Source organism: Phlebotomus papatasi, chromosome 2, assembly GCF_024763615.1.
Source record: "Phlebotomus papatasi isolate M1 chromosome 2, Ppap_2.1, whole genome shotgun sequence".
Classification (NCBI taxonomy): Eukaryota; Metazoa; Arthropoda; class Insecta; order Diptera; family Psychodidae; genus Phlebotomus; species Phlebotomus papatasi.
Genome location: NC_077223.1, coordinates 13,072,490 through 13,096,445, shown reverse-complemented (window position 1 = coordinate 13,096,445; position 23,956 = coordinate 13,072,490). Strand labels below are relative to the sequence as shown.

Sequence of the window (23,956 nt, the reverse complement as noted above, 5' to 3'; positions counted from 1 at the left end):
CTTAAATTATACAGCACTATATTCAAAAATAATATTATTATCAAAAAATTATGTTTTTTGAAATTAATGCACGTGCGAAACGACCACACATGAAATTATTTCGCTCAACTGTCTAATGTACATTGCCTCTATTTAGTAATTAATTTTCAAGAGACAAACTATTCCAAAGCCAAGCCAAAACTATTTGTAAATCCACTAGAAGTCTAAAGTACAAGTTCATATAATCGCTAATACTTCGAATTTTCGGTATTCAAGAAACTTCAATACTCAACGAAATTTACGCGAAAAACGCTAATCTATTTTCGGCACAAGGTTGTTACTGAACAGAGTTATTTTGTTACTACGAAATTCGAATAGTAAAATACTGGGTGCAAACACAAGTAGAGTTTGATTCTCGAATAGTGTCTTGGATAAAAGATAAATGGAACTCTATTTACACAAAAAGTCGTTGATGTTCGAAGAACTCAAATTCAATTTCGAATTTTCATACTAATTTACGAAGCATCACATTAAAAGCTCTTACGTAAAAGAGTTCTAGTGATTATGGAGTGATTAAATAATGGGACAGAAGCAATAGACGACGTTGCTTTGCGTTTATCCCTACAACAAAGTGAAGATCTCCACATTTTGACATTTGCGCGCTTCGAAATTCGAACAGGATGTACCTCAGCCACCTTGCGGAATTATCAAATGTAAAATTGTCTCTTTTTTGGCCTTTTGGAATAGATCTTCGAATTTTCACACTCTATACTTGTGAATGAATAAGGGAAAATGATTTTTTCTTAGTTTTCGAAACCGATCTTCAAATGGCTTCTCTTGAGGAAATATCGAATATCGAACAGTTTTTCTGGTTCATCAGTGATACCCAATGAGTCTTTGCCATCTCTCGGCCTCTAAAACCTATTTTAGTTATTGATCATTTTCATAATTAAGAATCATCAAAGCGTAAATTCTGAAAATATGAGCTTAATTGGAGACGATTAATCGGACAGAAGCTGTGATTGCGAAAAAATAACAGCAAAATGTAGATAAAATAATATAATTTATACTTTAAATGACAGATTTCATTAAAGTATATCATTTTGTTGAAAAATATATATATTACAATATTTATTCCAACCTTTGTCATCACAAAACATGAAATTCAATATTCATGCCATTTTATTTCATCGTATTGATTATTATGCAAATAAAATAAATGGTTCACGTGGAAATGCAACTGTCAATATAAACACTAATTTTTGAAAGTTTATGCCACTTGATAAAGGAATAAATTGTCGGTTGAAATGCAAAATAACAATTTGAAAGACTATAGAGTTTCATGAGATTGGAATGTGTTTTTTTTATTATATTCTCCATGTTTGAAATTTAATTTGCTGGAACAAATCAGAAGGATTTTTCTTCGCAATTGATGCTAAATTTTACGACATAAAATTCACTTTTGGAAAAAAAGGAAAATACGAAAAGGGGATTTTTTTTAGGTGACTGAGAGGGGGGGGGAATTGATGGCGGAAAAAGGAAAGGAAAAAAAATAGAAGACGCAGTGTTTATTGAGAAGAATATATCAAAGAAAAATAAATTTATTTGACAGAGAAAAATTATTAGAATTTGTTGAAGGGATATATGTGAAAAGGAGGGGAATATTTCCCTATGAAGGAGTATAAATTCTGGTGAAAAAAAAAAGTTGTTCCCATGTGAATTTTCACCGTATTTCCGAAGGCCAAAAAGTGAAAGAGAAAGTGAATTTTATTGAGAGACTCCACATCATCTTAGACATATTGGGAAGTGGGGTTTGTTATAAAAGTCAACAACTGACGTGATCATCAATTTAATTTGTGTTAAAAAAAAACCTTCGATTGAAATTTGTGTCAATCAATTTCTCATTCAGCACCAATAAAACCATCTCATAAATTTTATACCATCACGCTATATCATATCGCATTTCATGTTGTTCTTTCACCCATCTTCACTTTAGTCAATTCAATAAAACTTGAGGCATTGAGAGAGAAAATTATTGTAATTGTTGGTATAAAATAGATATACTTACCAGGTACCATTGTTCCTTGAAGAGGGGATCGGGGAAGATGTTGTGCTGTCCAGTGTCTCTGTAGTGTATCTGTGACTCAGGGGCAATATTCCTCAGCAATGATGTCGACACTGTGGCTCCAGTGGTCGGAAATCTAATACTTCCGGAGCCAGGAGCACCATAATCACGTTTCTTGCGCACCTTCTCATGTTGCTGCTGAAACCATCGAACCTATAAACACATACACACATACAAAAGTTGATTATTAAATAATTTCCTCATTAATCCAATTTCCATTTACAGCAAAAGTACTGCAGTTATTCAGTGAATTTTATTTGTTCATTTTCAACCGCGGAATAATTAATTTAATTATGTTGTGGTTTTCTTTTACTCACACAAACAATCCGCCTCTCTCGGATTTTTTTTTCATTCAAATTAAATTTCAATGAAGAAGTGAAAATTAAGGTCAGAAAATTAATCAAAAAGTCAATTAAATATTTAAAAAAAAAAAACATCTTTTTTGGTTTTGGCAAATGTCATTCTCAAGCAACAAGTTACGTCTTGCAACTACGCCTTATATTATTAGTAATGTTCGTCAAAAAGGAGAAGAAAATGCTTAGAGAAGAACTACATAACAAGTTCTCGGAAATTTCCCATCAATCACAAAACATAACAAAGTTACCAATACTTTGTGAAAAATCCAGAAATATCTAAAACAGGGAAATTCGACGCTCATGCTTTAGAACTTTGTTCTATGGATGAATATAGTTCTTCAAACTTCAACAAATTTTGTTCTAGTTTGCATAAAATTGAAATTTTATCATTAAACCTTCAAAAAGTTTAGCGGAGAAAATGCGTTCAAGCTTAGCGGAAAGCTTTAATTCACGACATTGATACTTTTCTCTAAAAATCGGTTCCGCTTCAATCGTTTCAACGAAGAAAGTTCTTTAGCTGTAGGAATTATGCTTCAAGAGGCAAACAACTGATAAAAATCACTTGTTCAATGCTTACAATTGACTTTTTTCTACACAATAATAAATAATACAGTCAAGTGTGTTAAATATAATCGTTTGGGAAGTATATAGATCACATTTCGTGGGTTGGATCAGCAAATGTGCTAACTGCATTTTCTTTGTCTGCATTCATCGTAAACGATGCATTTCTGCTTGGCGTTTGCAACGGATGTAGACAAAAAGCAAATGCAGCTAACAAGATTCAGCCGATGATTTTTCTATCCTAAGATATGTAGAGCGTACGGCCCATTCGACGCATGTCAACCCTACTTTCTGAACTGCGAAAATACCAAAAAGACATAGCAAGTACTTCGCTCGAGTACTGACCGAATCACAGTTGGCACGCATGGAAAATTGCTCGAATTGCCTGTAATATGATTCAGAAAACAATTAATACGAACAGTAATATCTTACTTATCGTATTACTCTACTAGAGTGTGTTTTTTCTAACACACGTGGTTTTTTCGTTTGAAATTTTGCATATTATACACCTCTCTTTACGTCTTTTCTCACTCTTAGTATTAATCTTATATGTGACACCCATTAAAATGTCATCGAAAACGCTTCATAAACATAGAAAATGCAATCCGGTCGAGTTATTTTTGATCATAGCTCAGGTCAGGGAACACCGAGGGAAGAGTGCGATCCACCATTGGAAAGGCCTAGACTTCAGCTACAACATACTAAAATTTAATGAAAAAGCATAGTCTATTTTTTTTAATTTACCACACCGATTTTCAAAAATCTATTAGGTAAGGGAGTCTAGGGGTGGATCTAACATTACCTACTTCTAGCCGTTTATTAAGATTAATTTTTGCCGAAAACCGCTTGTCGATACCTCTCTTCGTTTTCTCTCTAGAAGTGGATATACGACAGGCTGGACGGACTGGTCGGTATGGAACGGAAAAAGCCGGCCAGAAATATCGTTTTTTGGCGAATATTGTATTGTATTTATTTTTGCCAACATGTGTCCTTACAAATTACCCTCTATACTACGCGTCCGTCGCCGGCCGACTTAGCGTTGGTGACCAGCCTAAAAAAGCCAAACGGCGGAAATGCTTCTTCTCAGGCTGTATAGTCTTTTGTCGTGTTAAACGATCTTTTTCTCTAGAGTAAACTAAGTGCATCTCACTGGGCAATATGAGTGAGTTCGAAATTGGGGTCAAATCTGAGGAGGGCGAATTTTACCTTGAACCCCAAAAAATCTCAGGATAAAGTCTAATCCGTGAGATCTCATTAATACGAGCCCTCAAATAAGTTAATTTTACAACAGGGAGGGTTAAAAAATGTTTACTTAACATTTTGTATTAAGGAAAATTAATTCAATTGAACGCTCTGGGAATTTTCCTGATTTAAAAGGAGCACAAGAATTATTAAAGACCATTTTCACCAAAATACTGTATAATCTATTTCAGATCTTTTCCAAATCCAGTATTTAAAATAGTCATCAATCTTGAAATTGAGGAGCATGAAGCAGTTACAGGACGGCGCTGAGTATCATTGCGATGTTTGTTCCGATTTAAGACAATACCTAGACCCTAAATCGACTGAAATCAATAATATTTTGATACACTAAAAACGCATTTCTAGACTTTGCCTAGGCAGACATTTTGATAACGGTTTTCTAAGATCAAAGGTTAGAAAGGTTGTTACACTTAAATTATTTTGAATGAACTTTTAAGTGCTTCAATCGGTGTAATCGGTATAATTGATTGTACACTGATAAACGGTAAATGATGCGAAAGTACTTTTGAGGTATAGCATCTCAGTCATTAATTCGAGTACTTTAGTAAAATGTGGAACATTTTGCCACCCTTTTTATTCGTATCAGGGGGTAACTCATTCCCATTTTTTATGTTTCGCGATGCAAAAAGTGGATTTCTCGGGTTTCCTGAAGCGTTTCTCAGATAATTGACAAGGGTTTATCAGTGTAAGTTGACCCTTGATTCGTATGTAATAACCTATGTAAAACCTTTTGTTTTCTGAATACGAGATGGAGTGTCAGAAGCTAAAGTGTATGTGAATCCTGAAAACCTTTCTCTACTTAGGTTTCGTTCTGCTAATGATCTCTTTGTAGGAAACTTCTGAAGTATAGGGTAAGTGTGCCAAATTTCAGCATAGTTGCATGCAAGCGTCAAAGACTCAAGTTTTAAATGAAATATTTTAAATACAAATTGATTTTTTTTATTCTTTCTTTTGTAAGAGTCTTACTTGGAACCTTGTAAAGAGTTTACCGTTTGTATTTACTCTAAAATTATTCTTAATACATTTTAAAATGAATAAAAATATAGACATAGCTTTGGTGCCCTATTTCGGCCACCTCCAATCTCATAGTTCCTTGCCCTTCGAGAATTCTTTCAATATCTTTTTCACGTAATCTCGTTTGTCGAAGCTACATTTTTTGTTATTGTTTTTCATTGTATAATCTGTAGAGTATGTAAGTAAGAACTAAAAATTCATGGAAATTCGAGGAAAAGAAAAGGTAGCCGAAATTGCAATCTGACCGGAATTTGGCACACTTACCCTACTACTCATTTGTAATTTATGCCTAAACCTACCTTACTTTCTTTAATACATTTAAATAAGTCATTTTAAATAGTTGATTATAGTAGTTTATGTATAGATTAAAATTGTAATAATTACATATAATTGAGTATTAGAAACATGTATCATAGGATGATTTTTCACATATACTTTGATCTTTTTTTGCAAATCTGTGGTAGCCGGAAAAATAACTTTACTGGTAACATAAATCTCCAATAAATTTGTATCAATATGAGCCCTACACAGAATTCAGGTTTAATCCTGTTCCTGGAAGTTTCAAATTTCTAAAAAAACAAGCAATTTAAATTCAATCCTTAGTCAAGATATTCTCGACAATCTTTCTTAGAAAGAAATCAGAGAACTTAGACAAATGATTAAGCCTTGTTCTTTATAACGTTTCACTGTAGGCAGTTAATAAAGGAAATTTGAAATAGGTATAAGTTATAAAATCTACGAGAATATGGAAAATTAATTTAAGTAATTTGTACGTAAATATTGCTACGTAATATTTTACGGAAAGCTCTTTGAAATCATCATTCCATTTATAATTTTGGAGTTTAATCCTTGCCTATTGCTAATTAGTTCCAGCTTCCAGCATTTGCATAGGAACTTAACATTTATTATTTTCAAATATCCTATGATTAGGGGAATGTTGGCATGGTTCGCACAGAGTGAACCTTCAAACAACGCTAATTTTCTCTTTATTTACAAAGAGCTAATTCGTTATTTTTAGCCATAAGATAGATAATTATTAAGCTCATGAGACGAGATGAGAAAAGGTAATTCAGCTCTTTGCAAACGAAGAGAAAATTCACATCGTTTGAAGGTTCACTCTGTGCGAACCATGCCTATATTCCCCTAATTATGAAATAGAAATGAAGATTTTTCCAGGAAAACGTGTTTTGGCTGTAATATTATTATTTAGAACCATATAACAAGCCAGGGATATTGACGTACATGATTGCAAAGTATGATGTAGAATAATTTTGAATATACAGGGCTAAAGTTAAGTACATATATATGTATACGTATAGAATCAATAAAACCGTAATTAGGGATTTAGTGTTCCCAGTATGTTGCTTTGATATATTCAAAACCCATGTTCTACCAGCAATGGTCAGTGTGTTGTAAAATTTTCCAAACAACAAATATGAAAATACTATTCATTTGCTTACTTAAATGAAAATGCTGCATGAAAACATTCTAAAATACAATATTCCATTGAATTAAACGGAATCCACTTGAAGTTCGAATTCAGCAAAATTAACTTCAAAGAAATACCAACGTAAAAGACGGAAGTCCTTTGTATACTTTAATAATCCAAATTTTATCACATTTGCACGTTATGCAATCAAAAATGTTTACATAGTACACGCTATTAAAATTTCATTGCGGTGTTGTGAATTAAAATTTTGGTCAGTGAGTGAATGAAAGTGAAATATTTAGTGCAAAGTATTGCATTAAAAAAAAAAACTACAATATTTCACGTATATATTTTGACCAACATTTTCCACATTCCCACACCAGCCTGGTCTATCTGCAATTTCACAGTCAAATTCTTCACGCTTTAATTTTGTTTTTACCATTTCTCACCTTGTTTTCTGTTTATCTGAATGCATATTACAAAATACAGAAATGCGAAATTTAAACTTTGATGTTTAGTCGAGGTCTTCTTTTTACAGAGTCAATTAATGGAACTAAATGGTGTGGCAAACCCATTGTTGTTAAGCATAAGGCTAATTAAATCTTATTTGTTATTTTTATTACTTGAATTCCATTTGAAAAAAAACAATGTATCAATTTGCTTGATTTTTTTTAATATCTCCTACCGGTCACTAAATAGGTAGTGACAGAGTCCTCGCTCTAGGATGCAAGTGTCCCGAGTTCGAATCTCCATTAGGTCACCAGAAATTTTTCTGGCGTTAAATGTTTTCGAACTGCTTCCAGTGAGCATCATTGCACTTTATTCCACAGGGCTTAGGGTAGGTAATATACAAGTATATAAGAAAAAAAACAATAATATGGGCATATTAGGAAAGTTTAGGCAACACATAACACCAAGTCTAATGATCTATTAATAGATCTTGAAGTAGCCCGATCTTAAAAGAGCCGAATTAGCGAGAGTCTACTGTATTCCCGTGTTATTCAAAGAATCCCAAGTAAATACCGTATTACGGGCTTCAGACCTAAGACTTGGCCATATGGCTTAAATGTTGTAATTCTATATCAATCAAGATATTTCGGAAAATTTAACTTAAGATTGGATTATTAAGGACTAATGACCTATTATATTCTAAAAAGGCAATAAAATTGGTTGCAATTTAGGATTCTGAGGTCTTTGGGAACTGGGCTGAAGCTCTAGTCTGAAGACCGCTTAAGTTTACAATATAAGTTAGTTCTGAAATGTTCCCAATTATTCTTATTACACATCTGACTTTCTTTGTTTTCCAACTGCTTTCTGAATTCAATTAGGATTCCTAGGTTGGTACAGTAGGTTACCAAGGGTAGCGAGTGTAGCTGTAAGTTCTCAAGTGTTTCCAAATATCCCCATTTGATTTCTAACTCCGGATTCTCAACGCGCTACCTAACGTTACCGTAAGTTCCCAAGTCTGACCAGTTTGAGTTTCTTCTTTAATTACCCAGAGAGCACAGTTAGCTGAAAAAAAGCAGTTCTTTCAGCACTGATTGTTTAGCAAAAATATGCTGACCGATCAGCAGTTCTCGAATAAAAAGGGCTAACCAAATACTCTCTCTGTTCCGAAAAAAATCATACATTTTCTATACAAAATGTACTAACAAACTTATGACTTTTTTCGGAACGGAGGGAGTAGGGGAAACTGGGGCACCACCAAACACGAGGTACCACCAAACACTAATTTTTATTTCTGAACTACTTGGACTATCTCGACCATTCCTTTAGTGGACAAGCATCCCTATAGTGCCTATAGATTCCTATAGGTCTTATGCTCTGAAGTCGAATATCTGATTAAAAATCGCAGTGTTTGGTGCTACTCCGCGTTTGGTGCTGCCCCAGTTTCCCCTATATGGAAATGGCACTGCCTCACGAGTGTCGTTTTAAGGTTACCAGTATTCTGCTGAAAATACATGTGTTTTCAGCTGAATTGAAATCGGTTTGATGCTCGCTTGGTATCTCTTTTTCGTTTTAAGATATCGACTTCATTTGACACTAAAAGCCTGAGATAAATCCTTCTCAAAATCCAAGAAAAAAGGAATCCTTGCCCATTAGATTTATGTAAAAGTTTGTCTCGCCTATACCGCGAAGTCTATTAGCTAAGATTTCACTTCTCCATCGTCTTTTGTATAGAAATTCCTTGAACGTAGCTAATGATTTCCGCTGAATACAAATACAAATAGTCTCGTGTGATTGATCTTGTGTCTCAACTTACCTCTGGCTCAGAGTTTAGTGCTTCATGGTGACTGTCGCTGGTTGCGGTGGATCTCTTGGAAATGCGATGATGATGGAACAAATAATAGTCCTTGAGACTGCCAATTTGTCCCATATTAGTGAAGCCATGCTTGGAGGCTATTCGATTGACAGTGTCTTCATCGCCATTCGGGATGTAAACAGCGAATTCATTCTGATAGATGGGCGTTCGCCTCAGACGTGCTGACCTTCCCTGATCACTGTCTTCGGCTCTTGTGACATCAACACCGACAATATGCAAGAGGAGGAGTATTGATACCAGACATCTCACGATAATTGAGGTGGAGGACAAATTTCTAGAACATCCACTGTTTGCCAATTGCACAATCTCCCTCAGAGACACCCACATTTTATCCCCCTTTCAGCTCAGAAACTTCTCTTATTCCACTCAACTGTCTCTCAATGCTCCCTCTATCAACTTCCACTCAATTCAACTTCTTCTGGGCAACAAATCGATTTATCGGTGATTAACTTATATAGCAAAGAAATTATATTTCACATAAATTTTCATGCCACATAATTTTATCTCAACAGACTTGAGGGATTTTGCACTGAAGACTGAAGAAGAAAAATACTACGTTACATAAAAATTAAATTTTTTGCATACACTCTTTTCACTTTTTTCTCTCTGTTTCACTGTAAAACAACCACTTTAGTGTAAATTTATCTGCAACTCACACGAAATCATTTTCTATGGGCTGCTGAAAAGCTTCTCTTAACACCACAATCAATTTTATCCGACAAATAGCTTTCCTTTTTTTTTTGCAAATTTTCACTTCACTACTGCAATTTTCCACCTTTTTTTCTAGGATCTCTATTATGATTTCATTCCTCCTCTTGCTGCCTCCTCGTCTAACAATTACTATATCACAAAGTTGTAGGGCCTAGCACCTTGTAGATATTCCTGAGGAAGAGAATGGAAAAGGTGAAAAATTAGAAATAATTTCAATTAATTTTTTTTATGAGATGTCTTAAGACGAAATCACCCTGAGCGACAAATCCTTGCCGACATTGTCAAAGATGCGTAAAAATGTGAGCATAGCTATTGTAATTCAATGCAATTCGCAATTTTTAATTTCCCTTCATTCAATAAAGCCTTCAATTTATGAAAATTAATCGAGAAAAAAACTGTGTAAACATTAATTGCTTAGTTTAACTGAGATTCTAACCTTTTCTTCAAGTAATCACGATTTTTAGAAGCAGCAATTTTTATAAAATTTATTTAAAGAAATGTAGTGTATTGTAAGTAGGGGAGACTGGGGCAAAACTTGTCAAAACGTATATTTAATTTTTTCACGAGCTTTGAGAAAACTTAAACGTTTTATAATGAGCATATTCTTATAGGAAATTTACTGCTCTACAACATTGCAGAAGACTATTTTCCTCTATCTCGAAAATGTGATTTTCGAATCATTTTCTAAAAGTCGATTTTGTGGAGATTCTCAAAATTGCTGGGGCAAATTTTGTCAGTCTTCGGATAATTTGTGACGTTTTACTCTCGCAAAAGTTAAAAAGATCAAATAGACATATTTTTATAGGAAATTTATTCCTCTACAACTTTGTCGAAGATAATTTTTCTCTATCTTAACGAGAAATGTGCTTAAATTTAGCTAATCAGTATTGATATTTTCTGTGAGCCAAATATTCCAAAAACAGGGCTCAAAATTTCATTTGTTTTTATTTTACATAATCCTTCCTCGAATCAAATGAAACTTTGTAAGTTTAAGAAGGGTTATGAAGGCTATCCAGAATAAAAATTTCAAGCCTCAGTCTCTTTTATTATAGAAAATATTGCATATTGAAATTTTCGTTTTGACAAATTTTGCCCCAGTCTCCCCTACAGTGAGACCTCGATAGAGTCAACCCCCGATAGATGCAATCTCCAATAGAGTCAACAGCTATTTTTTTACTCTACGTTCCCCGATAGAGTCAACTTGGACCAAAATCGACTTGAGTTCAACTTTTTAGGGAATACAGTACTCCACAATACTCATAAACAGTTAAAAAATCAAAATTTTTCGACCTCGCGTTTTTGAAAAAAAATTTCTTTTTGATTTTTCAAATGAAAATGTATTTTATTGACAAATTTACAACTTTAAAATATATTTAGCACACGTGTTAAAATGTTGAATTTTTTTAACCGGAATTTAATTTTTTTTTTAATTTTTCAAAAAAAATTTTGAGAAACTTAAAGAAAACAAAAAGACATAATTAGTACATTTATTAAATATGATTTAAAGGTTTGTTTTTGTCAATAAAGGCATTATTATTTGAAAATCAAATAAAAAAATTTTTCAAAAACGCGATTTCGAAAAATTTTGATTTTTTAACTGTTTATAAGTATTGTGGAGTACTGTATTCCCTAAAAGGTTGAATTCAAAATTTTTGAGTTTAACTGGTATTTTTTCTTTTTTGAAAATGTTATGAAATTTTGAATATTTAGAAAAAGCGCAAAAGTGGAACCTCGCCTTTTCAAGGAATGTAGTACTCAATGTTACTGATTAACAGTAAAAAACTGAAAATTTTTGAGAATGGGATTTTTGAGAAAAATTAATTTTTAAATTTTTTCAAAAAAAAAAATCAAAATGCCGTTACAAAAAAACTTGAGCAGATAATACGAAAACAAGTATATCATTTTAAAGAGTATAAAATTATCTTTCAAATAAAAAAAAAGAGTAAGAAGAAATCTCAACTCATTCGCGAGATAGAGCATTTTGAAATATTTGCTAAAAATCTCAATTGACGAATGAAGCGCGAGACGCCATCTTTGGCGCCATGTATCTCCGGCCAGGAATTTTGTTTTGGGCGTAAAAAAATAGGGGTACAGTGCCCGCTTTGTAATCCGGATGATTGGGAGACAAAATGACAGATGTCCGCTTCGTAATCCGGATGGATTTTTTGAATTTGTTCAACGTCTCGAAAATATAATACAAATTTTTTTTGTAGAATTAGAATAAAACTTTTAAAGAAGATTAAAAAAAACATAATTGGAGAAGATAATTCTATTATACTTCACTTATTAAACAAAAACATCACAGGATAGTTCATTTTCATTGCTGAATACGCAAGCATACATAACCTCAATGGTATTTTAAATGTAACCGTCTAGAACTTGTCCAGATTACGGCGATCCGGATTAGAAAGCGAGCACTGTATATTATTTTATCGTGTATTTAACCATATGTAAAATTCAAAAACATCCGAGACCATGAAGGGTACCCCTATGGTCGTCTTGAGATGGATTGGCCCACATATGATTAATTCTACCCCGATCCCCCTATTTTACAATTTGTTTTTTTTTTGTAAATACAATAAATTTTTGTTTGTTCTTTTTAGGACAAGAAGGACAAGAGTTAGTGTGAAGAGAGGAAAAACAAGTTTTCTGAATATTATACCAAAATATAAGGGAAATTAACTCTAAAACGATGTATAATCGGATTTCAAAGAAGGATTAAATAATATCTACAGAACTAATCCTAGAAATTTACTTTGTTCAACGGCGCAAATTGTGTCTCTAGTTAAATAGTTTCTGGTTTGCGAATGCGTGCATTCGCAGAAGTCATTTCGATCCCCTTATTATTTTTGTCACTCTACGTTTCCTCGGAATTTCGCATTGAATTTGTTAGATTTAAGAGCTTTAAGACTTCCTGGAATTCTAAATTAAAGCTCTTAGTACTTTAATGTTCTTTACGGATGATTTAAATCCAGAGGTAATTACTGACCTGAATGGCTAGAACTTTATAGGTTTTATTTATTTCTCGGAAAATATAAAAAAAGCGTTCGTCATTAAAATTTCCTCTGAAAGAATTTCCAGATGCTAACAAAAATGTCTCGGAATTGTATGATTTTGAGATTAATTACCACTTCATGCTATTGAATTGAAAGTCATATTCGCAACGTTTTGTCTTCGGCAGGAGAATTTTAAATAAAATCTTTTGTTCACATGCATTCATCTATGTCCAATTACTCGTCAGAATAATACATCTTTTATATTTTAATTTTAAAAATTGATGACTTCATGAAAGTCGAATAGACGTAAGTTATAGTATTTTATGGCTCAAAGACAGTGCAAAAAAAAGATCGTTTTCTCTGCGTACTTAATTTTGGGATTAGCATTTATTACATAGGCCGAACAAGAGGATGAGACTTGAGACTTTGGTAATTCCCTGCAGTAAATTGACAATGAAAAAATTTCTAAAGTCTAAAGTTGCAAGAGTGAAAAAAAACTGAATGGAGCTCAAGAAAAGTTTCCACTATCTTAAATCATTTTGATACAAAACGGAGCGTTGCAATTGAATAATTTAGTAGAACAAGACGGGAGAAAGAAAAGTTGGAAAAAGCGAAATTATTGAAGACTTTGCACAAGGAAAAAACTTGCATTCTCTCCCAAATATTAATGCTTAAGAAATTCTTCACAAAATTCATAATTAAAAGTTAGACGTGTTTTACGGTGAATCGATTCTGCAATAAGTGCAAAGTATTTTTTCTATATGTACACTTATAAAATATAATCAAATATGTATGTATATACATATATATTGCGCAGAATATTAAAAAAAATATAAATTACTCAAAGGCTGCATTCGAACTTCAAATCTTCAATAGTACAGAGTTTGCATGAATTTTCCTCAAACAAAGTTTCTCCATAATTAACTTCGGATTGTCTAGTACGACGTTAGTATGGATTTAAATTAATATTCATTACATATCGCTCCAAATTAATATACCAATTCATTTTAATAATTAAAATTCTTCTTCCATTAGCTGTTGTTATCTGAAATGCTTTTTTCACTACTTCCATGTTAGTAATAACTCATAACTTGATCATAAAGAGGGGTGTTACTACGCAATTTCCCATTTGTTGTGGGCTCTAACCTCTAAGTAATTCTTTTTTCTTAGAAGAGCATTACCGCCATTCAAACTCAAAGATTTATTGCTTTAGTGATATGTATTTTAAAGGGGGCGTGGCCTATATTTTAGTAAGCAAAACTAGAGAGGAAATATATACTGGGTTGTTGTAAACACTTCAATTTTCTTTTTAACTAGATATTAGACTTCATAGGACGACGCCTATATGATCTCATAGCTACTATAGGTTAGGTATCCCATGCTATACGTTCTGCCCCATGTTTATTACTGTTCCAGTCTCCCCTAATTGGAAAAGGGACAGATAATCCTAACCGGCTTATGTAGGTGAGATTCTTAACGTGAGCTAACTCGGAGTGCATGCAAATTCGATTTAGAGCTGAAGTTGGGAGACGCCATTCAGTTATCTTGAATAAAATTCGTGAAATTATACAAATTTTGTATTTAAACCAAAATATCAAGGATTTGGATGAACTGACAGAAAAGTGATATATGGGTGAAATGTAGACCAGAATGTTCTCTATAATTTTTCCATAGAACATGATCTCATCGATTACTCAGAAGTCAAGATAATCGAGGTTTTTTGTTTCTTAACTCGTTTTTTCATCCAGAGTTCCCCAAGTAGTCATTTGTTGAACTTCAACTATATCAAAGAATTGTTGTCTTTTGTGGGACTTTCCATTTAAAACCCTATTTTAAGTGTCTTGGTGGAGTAGAGGCAGTCAAATTGGCATCTGAGTGATTTCAAAGCGTTATTATGGGAAAAATCAATTTTTTCACACTTAAACGGCAAAATCTGAGTGATAGCTTAGTCTGAGCGGAAAATGATGTATGGACGAAATGTAGAGACAAATGTGCTCTACAATTGTGTCGAAGTAATCATCAAAATCGGTTTAGCGACAGTCGAGATAATTGAGGTTATGTGATATTGAAATTGGTTTTTCGACTGTGGTGCCCTTGGTGTTGGTCCCACGAAGTTCAAATGTTCTAGAAAGTTGTAGCATTTGGTGAGATCTTTCGTTTAAGCCCTCATTCATCAAAATCGGTCACATAGAACCGGAGATATGATTTTTTAAATTTTGTGAACTTTGACCCCTCATATCTCCGGTTCTATTGAAACCACAGCGTACTTACGCACCATTTTGGAAACGTCCTAGACTGGACTACAACATACTAAAATTTGATTAACTTGCACAATGTCGTTTTTAAGAAAAGTGACTTTGAATTTCGATGAATTTTGACGCTATCATAGCGCCACCTGTGGTGACTTTTTGAACTTCCATCTGAAAGTGCTCATCGAGACGAAACCAAAAAGGTAAAATTTATGTCGATATGTTAATTAGAACCGGAGATAGAGGCCGGTCAATGTTCGAACTTTGACCCCTTATAGCTCGGGTCAGGGGTTATGGATCGACTTAAGGTTTTTTTTTGTTTGATAGGTATAATCAACGGCTACAACATACTAAAATTTCAGCCTGATTGCATAAGGAATTTTTGAGTTATTTAACTTTTAAGATTTAAAAATTTTCTTTTTAATAATAGCGCCCCTAGCGGTGGTTTTATGAACTTGCGATGTTAGAAGAGGAAGTGGCATTTCACGAGAGCTTTCCAAAAAGCCCTCATTTTTTAAATTCTGACAATTAGAACCGGAGTTATGGCCATTTTAAGAAAATTTTTTTGGACCCTTATAGCTCGGGTCAGGGGGGTCTGGGGACCTTAAGTTTGGTATTGATGGAAAGCTCTAAGGCCCAGCTATAACATACTAAAATTTGAGTCCACTGAATGCCATAGGGGCGGAGCTATTGAGAAAACAAAAAAAGGGGGGTCTTCAAAATGGCGGAAGGAGGGGTGGGGGGTGGGGGGTCAATGCACCAAGTTGCAATTTTCACCCGATATTTAACCTTTGCCGAAAACCGCAAGTCGATACCTTTTTTAGTTTAGGAGCTATTAAGCTCCAAAGAGCGGCCGGCCGGGAACGTAACTTAGCCACATATATATTCGGAATCAGGAAGTGGCGAAACATATTTTGGCCAAGTTTGAGGTCGATCGGAGGACATGAAATTTTGTTAGGATTATAGTAGGTGAGATTGTTAAGAATCTCACCTAATTAAATTAATAAAATATATTAACCTAAATTTGGCCAAAAATAAATACCCTAGCGCTCAATTTATTGAGTGGAATTATACTTATTTCCACCCTAAAAAACAAAATTCTATTATATTTCTAAAAATATTTAGAATAAAAAATCAAAATGTCGATTTTTTATGTTGGCAGGATGTTACGGTCTACGTATGAATTTTTTTCGACATTTCTTTTTTGTTGAGTTTCTTTAAGAATTAATCGGTGGAATTATACTTATTTCCACCACTGTAGTGTTGACCATTATGATCGAATCTCAAGAAAGAAATAATAGACTTGACCACTGATGAAGGCTCGGAGCCTGAGCCGAAAGCTTTGGGAAAAGTTGATGAGTTTTCTTTCAGAAGTCACATTTCCCGATGATTTTCGGTTTCCCCATCAATATAATTATCCTTACGTCGGTTTTTTACTTCACTTTGGATGGCCTATTTCTCAATCGACTTGCTTAAATTTGAATTATTTTAAAAGGCCTTGAAATTTCCAAACCGGCTACATTGGTTTCCATTGACAATAAATCGGTAAATTCCGGTAAATGGTTTGCCTTACTCGAATTTACCTTTTTAATTTTCTATTTCGGAATGGTTTTCTAAGTCATGAATCAAATAAATCGGTAGTAAACCGGTATGCCGCAAGGATGAGGACAACCCAGCCTGGAAAGTCTTTAGGTTCGGACTCTATGCTTCGAAGAATCGAAGCCAACCCAGCCTCCGATGGACCCACGGCGTGGACCAGGACGCCAGCTCATTAACTCTTTCGCGTCCATAGGGTAATGTCATGACTCGGGGAAAAAAGTTTTTTTTTGGGTATTTACATTAATTGAAATCTATCTGTTCGTGCACGACATCATAATAGAAGGATGTAAGATTCTTGGCTCATTTTCTCAAGACTCCAGTTAGATTTCAATTAATGTAAATAGCCAAAAAGAAACTTTTTTCCCCGGGTCATATATGACCCTATGGACGCGAAAGAGTTAAGGGAGCGGAATTGGGGAACAGTGACGCCCAACAGGCTCGAGTGGCGACGGATCCTGAACCAGGCCAACATCAGCAATTGGTTGTAGCGCCGGTTAAGTAAGTAAGTAAACCGGTATGCACCCAAAGACCATTTGAAAAGATAACTCACGGAAAGATCTTTCTCGTGAGTTCGAGTACACCGAAAAACTGGGACGCTTTAGCATCTCTTTCTTAATGGGATTTTAAGGATTCAGGTTGAATAATGATGTTGAAACGTGAAGTATCCAGACAAAAAACTTCAGAATATTAAAAATATATCATCAAAGTCCATTAGGGGATACTTAGAAGTTAAACTCTGTAAGAAATTACTTCTTATGGAGAGACTAGGCATGCTGGGCATCGAATGCATGAATTCTAGTTCCTCATTCGTTTCCGAAGAAGGAAAAGCCGGAAGGAAAATTTAGAGAGGTTAGCTGGGTTTCGTATTGTCCTTTAAAGTCAACCTAGGACTTAGCGTAGTTCACAATTGCTGTGCCAATTGGTTCAAACAGTAATGGACAATATTCCTGAATAAACCAGAAGGATCATAAGTATTACGCGCCTTCCAGGTCCTGTTTCAACGTTGAGGTATCATACCACCCAATATATCCCTATAAAATCTCTCGAGGATTCGATAACTATATCTGTTACCGTTTGTCCTCAGAACTGATAGTAGACAGAAAAATGCGACAGTAAGATATTCTTTCATTGCTTCAGAATTTAATTGATTTAAAATTTCTTATACACCGAATTATTCATATTATCTTCCCTTTTCCGAAGGGTACATCTTGGCAAATAAATACAATCCAACTCGATAGCAAATTCCTAATTAAATATTTTGTGCTAATTCAATACCACAATCAATTGTATGCATTGCTTTCCCTCTATGTTCGAGCAATCTAATAAAACGAATAATAGCATCAATTTTTATACAACTTGGAATTACTATTGCTGATCTCTACAGTCATTTGAAATCGAGATAAGGTGTAGAATGGGAAACCCTCTTACAGCATTTTAAAAGCTTTTTTCCTGATGCTTTACCAAATTGCGCAATTTTCACCCCATTTTGTCCCTTGTTAATATTCCCCAAAGTTCAAAAGCAATGCAAGAATCATTTCAATCGGTTTCGATTTCCTTTCAACTTTTCACACGCTTTCTGCCTTTCATTTTATCCCATTTGTACCAAGATATAGCGAGAAAGGGTTCAAAGTGCCTAAAAGAGCTTCCGTCACATGTTTGACTTCCAATTAGCGTACATTTTTCCGAAGGACAAAGTGCTGCAAAGACAACGCTAAAAGTTAGCTCAATTTCAACTATAGCAAAAAAAAAGCTGTCCGTATGACGAAATAGAGGCCAAAGAGCGGATTCAGCAAAGAACATTGACGACAGACTTTTTTTTTGTTAAAAAGAGTTAAAATTCCACATGGATAAGGTGAGGATAGGAAAAAAAGACTTGCTCCATGACCTTCCATTCAGAGTTACTGACGGGGGATATGGCATTTAAAAGGCATATCGGTTCGTTAGATCAAATTTGCAATAAAAAGTAGAGCACTTGATGGACTTTGTAAGCAAATAATACTTCACTTTATGACAAAACTCAATTGGTAATTCAAAAAAATATATATATTTATTGATGTTTCAATGCCTTATATAGTGGACAAATAGAACGATAATCAACTGATTGTCTGCTGCTCAAAATTTTTAATAAGCCACCGTTAAATATTTTGGTTAAATTTTCAAATTATCAATCGACATCACTTATTCTTTTTAATTCTAGGAATTTCGAAACGACTAATCCAACGGCGTTCCGGTGGAATTACGACAGACCTGGTTCTGGAGGAAAAGGGGAGAGGTGGGGGATAAATTAAAGGCATATTAACCGTCCTTAGATCGCCTTATAGGGGTCCTCGAAAGTCCGAAGGCTCTATCTCCAACCATTTGGTCTCTAAGCTTGATAATGGCCGGATGGACGGATAGTCAGACTTACAGACGAACTGTCAAACAGAGTGAAGTCAAAAAATTCGAAACGTCAGACATATCGTCGGTTGTGTCTACCTCTGTCGTATCTGCATTTCTTTTGTTTCAGCATTTCACGCAAGAGGGGACGTCTGTATTGTGGCTTGCACTGAATGCAGATACAAAGGAAATGCAGATACGACAGAGGTAGACGCAACCGACGATATTTTTATTGGGTCAGATTCATTGAAGGAACATGGGAAAAGTATATGTAGTGTTCAAAGCCAGAGAGTGTGGGTAGCCACATATATGATGGTGCCACATATAAGATTAATATTAATATTAAGAAAAGCAGGAAAGAGAAGAATATAGTGTGCAAAATTTCAAATGGAAAATCACGTGTGTTAGAAAGAGTACACTCTAGTGGAATAATATGATTATTGTACAGTGCCAAGTGTGATTTGGTCAGTTTTCGAGCGAAACGCGAAAGAGAGGCAAGATAAAGCTCTTGTTATCTTTTTTGGCATTCTCGCAGTTCAGAAAGTATTAATCTTAATATTAATCATATATGTGACATGGTCATGAAAGTCTTCCCCTTCTCCATAATTCTCTTTGGCACCAGAATTCTGAATGTAGTGACATCTATAAGAGACAGTGCTCATCAGTTTATTATGTCACTATAATTTTATGCATTTTACATTGATAAACTGACAGAGTATCAAACGAATAGCTTTTTCACTAAAAACTTAATCTTCGAATAAGAATTTTTTAGCTAACGAGTTTAATTGATTATTTCTGATCTAAAATATTTCCAATAATTACCACATTATATTTCACAATGACAGAGCCGACATTAATCATACTATGAATAGCTTATTATTTTTTTTTACCACTATTTTTTTTAAAAGTATTTTTACATTGTGCTGTTCTTTCTTTTTCGTGTTCTGTTTTCGGCAAAACCACAAAAAAATCCCTAATCTATTTGTCCGGGGATTTCCATCAAAATCGAGCTTTGCAATTATTTTTCTTTTATATTTTTCCAAGTGTTGATTACTCGAGCACAGGCTCTTTGTCAGACGCAAAACCAAAGACTTTTTTTTGGATACACAATGAAACTGAAAAAATTGTAAACGCATGAAAAAAAACAGATTATACATAAATATTTAGACAGGCAAAACCAGCATAGAGAAAGAGTTTTTGGAGAATGAGAATATAAAAGTGGAAGAGAATGCGAAAAAAAGCACAGAATAAATTAATTGAATTGCAGAAATCACAGGCAAAAATTTTAATTAAACAAATAAACAAACATTTTTAAAGCGTACAATTATTTTTTACAGGCAATGTGAAACAGATACACAACATTCTGCGGCCCATAGAAGAATGTAAAAAAAAAATATTGTTCAATTACATTTATTTTTATTTTGCTCATATATTGTCCCATTCTACTTCAAAAACTGAGCAAATACTAATTTGCAGTTCAATTGGACTTTTTTTACGCATTTGCAATATAGTGCACCATATAAAGCTTCAATTTATAATACCCAAATTTTTTATCACATACTGTCAAAATTTAATTAAGAAATTCAAATTCATTTTTTTGAACGAAAACATATTTATTATTCTTGATGTACCGGGGCATTTCGAGCACTTTTTACATTATTTGATTTACAAATTTTATTCAGTTTTCCAACATTTTAACTTTTTATACCCGGAAGTAGTCAAGCTCAGAACGGTCACAGCCAGATTAGGGGTCATAAATTAGATAAATGGAAAAAGTAAGAGCAAAAACAAAAAATTGATCACTTAACAAAAAAATTACAAAAATCCCAAAGAGCTACAATTACGTAAAACGTAAAACCAAAATTCCGAAAATCAGATTCCCGAACGCCAAAATCCCGAAGAGCTATAATTACGTAAAACAAAATTCCGAAAGCCAAAATCCCGAAAGCCAGAATCCCGAACGCCAAAATCCCGAAGAGCTACAATTACGTAAAACCAAAATTCCGAAAGCCAAAATCCCGAAATTCAGATTCCCGAACGCCAAAATCCCGAAGAGCTACAATTACGTAAAACAAAATTCCGAAAGCCAAAATCCCGAAAGCCAGAATCCCGAACGCCAAAATCCCGAAGAGCTACAATTACGTAAAACCAAAATTCCGAAAGCAAAAATCCCGAAAGCCAAAATCCCGAAATTCAGATTTCCGAACGCCAAAATCCCGAAGAGCTACAATTACGTAAAACCAAAATTCCGAAAGCCAAAATTCCGAAAGTCAGATTCCCGAACGCCAAAATCCAGAAAGCCAAAAATCCAGAATTATTTATAGTGCACCAGCTTGCCATTTTCGATTGCTGGATCATTGCCTTCGGAATCCTAGCTTTCGGGATTTCGACCTATTCGGATTTTGTTTCTTCGATATTTTGGCTTTCGGGATTTTGACCGACACAGGCTGATTATACCCAAGTGCAAGTAGGTAGTACTGCATAATTGGATATACGACCATAAATCTTTGAGACCGTTTTTAGACATTTCGAATACAACGTCAACAAATAACTAAAATTTTAAGAGTTTGACGTACTTCAAATTGAAGTAAGTTAATCGTCTAAGTGGTGACCAGAAAATATAACGTATTTTAACACTTATCAAAATGGAAGATCAAAAAAGGAGATACTGTGTTTTATAATACTACGGAATATCCCTAGATTTCATCCGTATTCTTCTACCTGTTATACTTCCGTGTATCACAGACTTTTTAAATTTCGTAATCACCTCTTCTTCTTTCCCACTTGCTTGGAAGACACCTGTAGTGGTTCTTTCTTATCTCTTTCGTCCTCATACGAAAATACCTTTAAATCATTTCTAAAAACGGTATTTCAAGGTCAAAGTTTAAGAAAAATAGAGCCTATTTCTCAACTGAATGAGGTCATGTTTGGTCTTAGTTAGTTAGTTAGAAAGGTCTTGGAATTTATGAAAAAAAAAGATTCAGATGCAACCGGTTATGAATCAATGAAGAAACGATTTTCAATCGATAATATCAGAAAATCACTTGTGTTACTCCTAAGCTATTTTGTGCAATATTTTGAGTGATTTGTGAATTGGCTAAATCGGTAGCAAATTGAAAAATGGTACGGCATCTAGTGAAATTCGAGCATTTCGAAAAGCATGTGTCGCTTTTGTCACCCCTTTTATAAAATATATCATCAGAAATGCAGGTAATTTTTGCAAAATAATTTTCCTCGTTATCTCAAAATGAAGCCCATTGAACTTTACGTTTATTTAATTTAAATAAAGAATATTTTAACTTGGAGAAATTACATTAAAAATATTAATAACGAAGCCAATCACGTTTATTGTTGTTAATTTTATTTTTCGTGGAACAATAACATGAACAAATTTAAAATTGGCATTTTCAAAAGGTTGATACTCAAATTTCCACCGGAAAAAAAATCTGCAAAATGACTGTACAATCGCTGAGATAGAATATATTAATTGTGTATCGATATTTTGTTTTTCCAATAAAAAAAAAACAACAAACTGCATTAAATCGAAAGCTAATTAACGTTGAAAGTGCTGAAAATATTTAGTAAAATTCAAGATTCGGAAAAGTGTCTAAATGACATGGCAGAATATGTTAGCGAGAATTGAATCAGAAAATGTGCTTTTCAGACTTATTTTCGCAATTCTACTTTGCTATTTTTGTACTTACACTTAATTATTTACATGTGATTGCTTCTATTTTCTCCATTTCAATTCATTTACAAGCACTTGCTTTAATTTTTCTCTCTTTTCAAACCCTCAAGTGCTGTTTTTTGTTCGATTCACCCAATAAAATATAATTAAGCAGAAATTGCTAAGAGGATTCTAGTTTGTATATATGTAGCTTTTGAAGATAGAAAAAAAGCCAAGTGGAATGTGAAGGAAGGTAAATATTGAAGATGTTCTTTTTCACTTTTGTACTTCAATTCCAATACAATTTTACGTTTTTCCCCATCAATTGGTTATTGATGATTTTTATCGAAATTTCCCATTATTTTTTCAAGTTATTTTATTGACATGTCACTTTTGTTGTGCTTTTTATTTTTATTCAACCACAAATTTGTTTTCCCATTATTATTGTTCATCAATAGCACCTCCATTTGTATTAATAACTATACATATATATATTGCTCACGAGCCTTCTCAACAATTCACTAAATTTCCCATTATATTTCCATTTAAAAATAAAATACTTATCAAGTTGATATAGTATTTCAAATAATAAATGCTCTGGGCATAAACAATATTTTACTGGAAGGTAAGTTTCCGGTAATCTAAACGAGATTCGAATCCGGGGGACTTGCATCATGAAGCAAACCGATTTAAACCGATTTATAAATCACTCGAAAGATCCCACAACATAATTTTAAGACTAATAAAATTAATTTTTAGACAAATATTAATTATCGGTTCACAACCGGTTCAAAATCGATTGAAACCAGTTCAGTTGAGTTCAGTTTTGTCGGAAATTTCAAATCCGTTATTACAAATGATTCAACGGTATTTTCACACATCGTCAATTTGGGTACCCAATCAACATTTTCTTTCCGATTGGAAAGCTGCCCAATTTTCGTCGACACAGTGTCGACAGATATTGGACAGATAATTTTCCAAGCGATTGGAAAAATTTCTGTCCAAATATTTTCCAATTGGACAGAAACTGGACAGATTTTCGAAATTTTTCTTTCGAAATAATTTCGACAGAATCTTTCGAAATTTTGTCGACAAAAATTGGACAAAATTCTGACCATGTTCGTTTATTCTTCTTCTTCTTAAATTTTCTGTTCAGTTTCTGGGATTCTTGATGCAAGGTAGCTCTTGCCTTTGTTTCTCCCGCTGAGGATCCCACGAAAGATGCAAAACTGATGGAAGAGTCCCATGTAGCGTAACATCTTCCCATCTAGATCATCATAACGCTTGCCCTACGCCTCTTCAGAATCA

General features: G+C 33.9%; 1 protein-coding gene across 1 annotated transcript in view; it reads right to left on the bottom strand.

Annotated features, from left to right (window-relative positions):
* The window catches only part of LOC129803747 (furin-like protease 2), a 146,017-nt gene that overhangs the window by 92,529 nt on the left and 29,532 nt on the right, over positions 1–23,956 (bottom strand). Inside the window, exons 3-4 of the mRNA XM_055850518.1 lie at positions 8,991–9,932; positions 2,048–2,257 (exon numbers count right to left, since the gene is read on the bottom strand). Of these exons, the coding sequence (XP_055706493.1) occupies positions 2,048–2,257; positions 8,991–9,377 (597 nt within the window). The 5' untranslated portion in view covers positions 9,378–9,932. The remainder of the gene's footprint in view (positions 1–2,047; positions 2,258–8,990; positions 9,933–23,956) is intronic.